We start from the raw sequence: 7,484 nt of genomic DNA, 5'->3' as shown, positions 1-7,484 counted from the left end.
CCAAAGATCAGCATTTATCTTAAAAAAAAAAGCTTTTATTTTGCAAGGCTGCTTTAAATTGATCAAAAGTGACGATAAAGACATTTATAATTTGATTTGATTTGATTTTTATTATTTTATTATATTTATCATTTTAAATCATTTGTTTATTTTCCAATTTCTTTTTCAGATAGATGCTGTTCTACTGAACTTTCTATTCATCAAAGAAACCAGAAAAAATGTACTCGGCTGTTTTCAACATGAGTAATGATGCTAAAAATTCACCTAAAATTTTCAAATAGAAAGAAGTTATTTTAAATAGTACAAATGTTTCAGAATACTGTTTTGCTGTACTTTGGATCAAATAAATGCAGGCTTGGTAAACAGAAGAGACTTCTTTAAAAAATATTTATTATTTTGACAATCAAAGTTGACAAGCTCTCCGATAAGAAACAGCAGAATGGTATTCAGGCTGATGTTTTTTCTTTGCACCTTCTTTCCAGAATTCCATCCGATCTGTGACTTTAACGCATTTGGTGTCACAAAAGTTGATTGTCTGAATGAACTTGCAAGCACAAGAAATAAAAAACAACAAAACATTATTTTTCAAAGCAGTGTTTACAGAATTTGCCTCATCTGTCAAACTTGGTGCTGTATGCACATTGATGTTAAAGAAGTCCACTTCCAGAACAATTTACAGATAATGTACTCACCCCCTTGTCATCCAAAATGTTCATGTCTTTCTTTCCTCAGTCGTAAAGAAATTGTAAATTGAAATATTGATATTGAAATCGATATTAATTTATACAGTGAACACACATTCAGAAGAACTGGACAAATTGAGGAGGAGTTTCAACATCTGGAAAAGTGGTTGGAAAATGAGGAGATTGGGGTAGCAATGGTGAAAAAAAAAAACTCTCCAAAACAACATTTCCTCACTAGAGGTCTAATCTTTGACAAAGTACTGGTATCGATAAGCAGTATCGTTATCGGTATCAGTATAAAATGTAAAAGATACCCATCCCTAATTATAATATTTTATTATTATAAATTATATATAAAATAAAAAGTAATACATCTATAAAAATTTAGATTTCTCTCTTTATTGAATTAGAAGATAGGCATTTATGTAGTGGAGTAACATAACTGTAATATTATATTAAAAAAAAATCATCATATGATTATTAAATTCATAAAGCAAAATAATTGGGTCACGTTTGGTCAAAATACAGCATTGTACTCAAAAGAGCTGGATCTTAGATGAACTCAGACATGATTTCATGATTTCAGACATTTGTTTTTTTTATGACTGAGCAAAGAATGCAAATAAGTAAAACGTCCCCCACATGGATGGCAGTGATACGGCTTCTCGCCAGTGTGGATTCTCTCATGTGCTCTCATGGCTCCTGACTGACTGAATCGCTTGTCACAGTGTGAACACTTGTAAGGTTTTTCTCCAGTGTGGATCCTCTGGTGCCGTTTCAGTTGAGAAGCTGTAATAAAGGTCTTCCCACAATAAAGGCACAAATGATTCTTCACACCGCTGTGAATTTTCAGGTGTTTTTTTAAATGACGAAAACTCTTTCCACACAAAGAACACGGCTGAGGCTCCTCTATTAAATGAAGTTTCAGGTGCTCTCTCAGGCATTTTGCCAAAGAAAAGTTTTTACCACACTGATAACAGTTATATGGTCTTTCTCCAGAATGAGAATGCACATGAAATTCAAAACGCTGTACATCTGCAAAACTCTTCCTGCGCTTATCACATGTGGGTGGCTTTTCTCCCGTGTGAATTTTCATGTGCGTTTTAAGGTGTGCTTTCTGTGTGAAACTCTTCCCACAAAGATCACATGTGTGTGGTTTCTCTCCAGTGTGAATTTTCATGTGAATTTTAAGGCCATGTTGGTATAGGAATCTCTTCCCACACTGATCACATGTGTGTGGCCTTTCTCCAGAGTGAAATTTCATGTGTTTATTAAGGTGTCCTTTATATATGAAACTCTTTCCACACTGATCACATGTATATGGCTTTTCTCCAGAGTGAATTTTCATGTGTCTATTAAGGTGTTCTTTAATTATGAAACTCTTTCCACACTGATCACATGTGTGCGGTTTCTCTCCAGGGTGAATATTTAAGTGTTCATTAAGGTGTCCTTTATGTCTGAAGCTCTTCCCGCACTGAGGGCAGGTGAAAGACTTTTTGGATCTTCTTTTCAGGGAAAAAATGTTCTCGGTCTGTGAGTGACTCGAAGATTTGACATCATGAAGTTTCTCCTCTGTTTCACTCAGGTCTTCAGTCTTATTCTCTTTCATCAAGTCTAAAATGAAAGTAAAAAAGCTTTAAATTTCAGTAAATCATAAATAATCAAAGAGAGACTACACACAAACATTTGCATAGTATTGTGTGCATTCATCAACTCGGTTACCATGAAAAATAACATCATTCAATATTAATTTACACTAAATTTGCAGGCCTCTTATGTTAATTCTAGCAAAGTTTATTTTTTGATACATTTTAATTCTCATATTTTATGTTCATTTCTAGAAATTTATAAAATCACAGTTCTGTGATTGTAAAATATTTGCAAGCCCTGAGGTGTAAGATGTTTAAAGGTTTAGTAACATGGTTGCAAAAATTGTGAACCAGATATAAAATAAATATATATAAAATGAAACAAAATAAAATAAAGCTGAAAACTTAGATAACATTTAGCCAGAGTTCCTGATTTTGATAATCAGTATGTTTCTTCGGAAAGTATGTTTTTTTTTTTTTGGAAAACAATAAGAAATTCAAGTGTCAGGTCCCATTTTGTAACCAGTTCATGGATGGTGTCTTGTATTTTATTTTTACTTTAACTTTTTTTTAATTTTTACTTTAACTGTCATTTCACAGTTTTTTAAAACACTGCAACACTATTCGGATGAACTGCTGTTCTTCAGCATCAGTAATATAGAATCAAGAATAAACACAAACCTATTTGTTCTTCAGTATCTTCATGTTTTATTCTGCAGGGTTCTGAAATGGGGAAAAAAGAAAAGAAAAAGCTTCAATTTTCAGTAATAATCAAAAAGAGAAGTATGAAGGGAAAGGACATAAAAGTGAACCCTGACATAATAGCAAATACTAGACAGCTGCCTACAAATGTTCTTGTATAGTATTGAGTGCATTCATCAACCCTCTTACCAAAGTAACACTGCAAACCATTTCATGGAAGGTGTCTTGTATTTTATTTTTACTTTAACTCTGTCATTTCACATTTTTTCTAAAACACTGATGAACTGCTGTTCTTCAGCATCAGCAATAGAGAATCAAGAATAAACACCAACCTATTTGTTCTTCAGTATCTTCATGTTTAATTCTGCAGGGTTCTGAAATGGGGAAAAAAGAAAAGAAAAAGCTTCAATTTTCAGTAATAATCAAAGAGAGAAATATAAAGGGAAATCACAAAGTGAACCCTGATATAGTAACAAATAGTAGACAGCTGCATATAAACGTTTGTATAGTATTGAGTGCGTTCATCGACCCTCTTACCAAAGTAACATTGCAAACTAGTTCATGGAAAGTGTTGTGTATTTTATTTTTACTTTAACTCTGTCATTTCACAGTTTTTTTTTAAAACACTACAACACTACTCTGATGAACTGCTGTTCTTCAGCATCAATAGTATAGAATCAAGAATAAACACAAACCTATTTGTTCTTCAGTATCTTCATGTTTTATTCTGCAGGGTTCTGAAATGAAAAAAAAAAATGAAAGAAAATAGCTTAAATTTTCAGTGATAATCAAAGAGAGAAAGGACATAAGAGTGAACCCTGATATAATTAATATAAATAATAGTAGACAGCTGCATATAAATGTTTGTATAGTATTGAGTGCATTCATCAACCCTATTACCAAAGTAACATTGCAAACCAGTTTGTGGAAAGTGTTGTGTATTTTATTTTTACTTTAACTCTATCATTTCACAGTTTTTTTTAAAACACTACAACACTATTCTGACGAACTGCTGTTCTTCAGCATCAATAAAATAGAATCAAGAATAAACACAAACCTATTGGTTCTTCAGTATCTTCATGTTTTATTCTGCAGGGTTCTGAAATGAAAAAAAAGAAAGGAAAAGCTTAAATTTTCAGTAATAATCAAAGAGAGAAATATGAAGGGAAAGGGAAAAAAATGCACCCTGATATAATAACAAATAGTAGACAGCAGCATATAAACATTTGTATAGTATTTAGTGCATTCAGCCTTATTACCAAAGTTACATTTCAAAACATTCCGTGGAAAGTGTTTTGTATTTTATTTATTTATTTATTTTTAACACTACTCTGATGAACTGCTGTTCTTCAGCATCACTAATGAAGAATCAAGAATAAACACCAACCTATTGGTTCTTCAGTATCTTCATGTTTTATTCTGCAGGGTCCTGGATCCCTGTCTTTCTTTCTTAAACTCTTCATTCTTCACTTGTAAACTGATGGGAAAATATTTCAGCATTTATTGCTGATCTGCTGTGGGAGGAGCTTCAGTAAAGACGAAAAATTATGTGGGAGGAGGAGCAGATCTGGCAAAATAAAAAAATAAATTATACAGGTTTTCACCCATTTTATGCATTTATGTTTTAATAGCAAATACAAACTATAATTACCATGCAGCAGCATAGTATGTCCATAGTTCAACTTTCTAGTAGCCTCTGTAACCTTATGTGTCTGTTTTACTTTCTTCAGAGCCTCAGCAAATGAAATTCCTTCATTCATTCAGACATTTTTGACTTTCACTGCATTTTTCCTCACTAAACATCCTCCATATATTTGCACTGTAATCTCCTCCACAGTTACAGCACTTAGGGTTTATACGTTGCCCAGCGCAGCGAATGAGCATACAACTTTTTGTCCGATTAGAGATTTTATTCCCAGAGCCAAAACAACATAAACTTTCTCAACGTTTTCATACATTCAATCGTCCCTATAGTTCTTTAAATGTTTTTGTTGGGTTGGAATGGTTAATGGCAGTTACTCGAAAACAAACTTTAGCAGTAACTTTACCATATACTCCTCTTTCCTTCTTCTTGCCGGGTAATTTCCCTTTTCTTTGTCCGTTTCTGATATTTGTCCCTAATTTTTCTTTCTTTTCCGAATTTCTACTATGTTCCATTCATTGTTTACATTGCCGCCACTATCTGCATGAACCGTATCTTCTTCCATTTCCGGAATCTACGCCACTTCCCACCATCAGTGCTCCGCCCCTGCTCCCAACTTTGACTCTGCTTTACTACAAATCACGTAGAGAGATTATATATAAATGCTATGTGTAGAATATTAGTATTGTTTTATGTCAAATATAAACAAATAACAGTAGATTTTAGTGGGCGTCTTCCGGGGGTGCGGGGTTTTTACACTTTTTGACTGAAAAACCTTTTCTGCTTTTCTGCACAGAGAAAATATATAGACTATATAGACCACATATATACAAAAAATACCTCAAAAACATCCACATAAAATTTGTGAGGCTAAAAATAGGAATATACAAATTAAGAAATAAGTGTAAAGATTTGTATGCAAAAAAATGAGTTCTCCAATTGACTTTAAGTTTTTGTTCAACGGTTTTGGTTTACATGAAACATGGTTTAGCGCTTAAGAAATATGGTAATGGTGTAGTTTGCCTCAGTCTGTTGAAAACATTGAAATGAACTCAAAGTGGCAGTTTACAGGTGATCTGGAAACATCAGCACAATGAATAAGGTGCAAAAATATATATGTATTATTATTTTTGCTTCGTACATTTAGTTTATCTGCACTGAGGGCGATTTTTACCATTCAACAACAACTGAACTGTGTGTATTCATTTTAGAAACTTACAGTGTTCTTGCTCCGTCCAAGGAAAAACTGTGTCCTCCTATCAACAGATTTTTCTATTTACCTAAATTGCTAAGTGTTCAGGTAATATCAGTGATATGACCCATTTCAGGAGCTGTCAAAATTACGTTTTTTAATTTTATTTATTTATTTATTTTTTATTGAAATACAACATACCTAAAGCATCTCAAAAGAAGAAGAGAAGCAAATAGGTTGCAGTTGAAAAGCTACACGATAGTTTATGACATGCACATAGTAAATATGTCATAAGTGGTGGAGTAACTAGATGTTCTAAGCACAACAATGAAGACAAAATTTTAAAATAAATACCAGACACATGTCCCACTTAAAAGTGTTAGACTCTTTTTCAGCTTCTCGAGCTAGACATTTGAGCACAGGAACATATACTTGTCAAAAATAAATAAATAAAATAATCATAATAAAGCTCAATGATTACTACATTTTTACATTAATTCAGACTTTAGTTCAGACATTTTTTTTTTTTTTTTTTTTTGTTTTTTTTTATGAATTAGCAGAGAATTACAATGAGTGAAACTTTTCCCACATCGATGGCAGTGATACGGCTTCTCGCCAGTGTGGATCCTCTCATGTGATTTCAGGGATCCTGAGTGATTGAATCTCTTGCCACAGCGTGAACACTTGTAAGGTTTTTCTCCAGTGTGAGATCTCCGGTGCTGTTTCAATTCAAAATCTGTAATAAAGGTCTTCCCACAATAAAAGCACAAATGATCCTTCACACCGCTGTCTCTTTTCTGGTGTAATTCTAAAACACTCAAAACACTCAGCTGACTGCAACTAAAGTAGCAGTCTTCAAGTGTATATTTAAGCACTGCTTATCTTATTTCAAAACACCATCATTATCGTGCTATAATCATTCAAAATCATTTTTTAAACACCAACATATCTACTTGTCACAACACTTGTCACATAAGGTTACCTAACAACATCTACGACAACTGTCGAAAAAACGTGCATTTACCTCAAAGAAAGAAGTCACAGCCACACATCTGGCGTTATCTATTCGGAGTCCATTCCACAATCACTCCAAAGCTAAATGCCATGCCATTCGTTACGGACTTGAGGCTGGCTGGAAACTACCGTAATCACCCTACCAAACATGTCTACCGTAAAAGTGGTTGCAGCCGTCAGGCTATAATTTAACAACTTTAATGCAATTTGGATAAAAACAGTGAAAAGGCTTGTGACTGCATCGTATGAGAAGCAGTGATAAAAAGTACAAGAGTAATTTGTTTTAAATAACAACTCTTTGTTTTTACATATCTATATTTACTATTATTTGGTCCTTTTTTTAATGAGATGTTATTGTTTTATCTGTTTTAACTGAATAATTTAAATAAACTTGACACAGAGCCACATTTTGTCAGAAACATTCAATAAATTCCTTATGGCACTGGCAATTTCTTATATCCTCCTGCCCAGACTTGAGAAAGAGCTGATCCATCGTTTCAAAACAGAGCTGCCGACAAAACCAAGCACCATCTTGTATAGACTTGTGGTTGTCTTTGGAAAGAACACATTCATTTGTATAACAGCTTATAATCAGTGTCAGTGTTTCTGTATCTTCAATGTTTTACAACATTATCCTGTTCCTGGGTAACTTCCAGCTGAGA

At 33.3% G+C, this 7,484-nt stretch overlaps 1 protein-coding gene across 9 annotated transcripts; it reads right to left on the bottom strand.

Moving 5' to 3' along the window:
• Positions 1-433: 433 nt before the first annotated feature.
• Positions 434-5,188, bottom strand: LOC127153923 (gastrula zinc finger protein XlCGF8.2DB-like). Of its 9 annotated transcripts, none has more exons than XM_051095218.1 (7): positions 5,023-5,159; positions 4,362-4,541; positions 4,032-4,073; positions 3,670-3,711; positions 3,307-3,348; positions 2,954-2,995; positions 434-2,297 (listed from the first exon to the last, which is right to left on the bottom strand). In XM_051095218.1, the coding sequence occupies exons 2-7, from the start codon at positions 4,435-4,437 to the stop codon at positions 1,258-1,260; spliced, it is 1,284 nt and encodes a 427-aa protein (XP_050951175.1). In that variant the 5' UTR covers positions 4,438-4,541; positions 5,023-5,159; the 3' UTR covers positions 434-1,257. The 9 variants fall into 9 exon arrangements, with proteins under 9 accessions (XP_050951175.1, XP_050951174.1, XP_050951173.1 ...); XM_051095217.1 differs by having other exon boundaries at positions 4,626-5,143; XM_051095216.1 differs by lacking the exon at positions 4,362-4,541 and having other exon boundaries at positions 5,023-5,188.
• Between the last annotated feature and the right edge of the window lie 2,296 nt (positions 5,189-7,484).

This window comes from Labeo rohita, chromosome 22 (assembly GCF_022985175.1).
Source record: "Labeo rohita strain BAU-BD-2019 chromosome 22, IGBB_LRoh.1.0, whole genome shotgun sequence".
Classification (NCBI taxonomy): domain Eukaryota; kingdom Metazoa; phylum Chordata; class Actinopteri; order Cypriniformes; family Cyprinidae; genus Labeo; species Labeo rohita.
The sequence above is the reverse complement of the archived record's forward strand: the minus strand, read 5'-3'. Positions and strand labels throughout refer to the sequence as shown.

Excerpts from the sequence above, each read along its gene's own strand:
- LOC127153923 (XM_051095216.1), bottom strand. The coding sequence starts at position 5,131 with ATGGAACATAGTAGAAATTCGGAAAAGAAAGAAAAATTAGGGACAAAT. Across the intron at positions 4,074-5,022 it reads GAAGGAAAGAGGAGTATATG|AACCCTGCAGAATAAAACAT; the intron begins GTAAAGTTACTG and ends TTTTCATTTCAG. Across the intron at positions 3,712-4,031 it reads AGATACTGAAGAACCAATAG|AACCCTGCAGAATAAAACAT; the intron begins GTTTGTGTTTAT and ends TTTTCATTTCAG.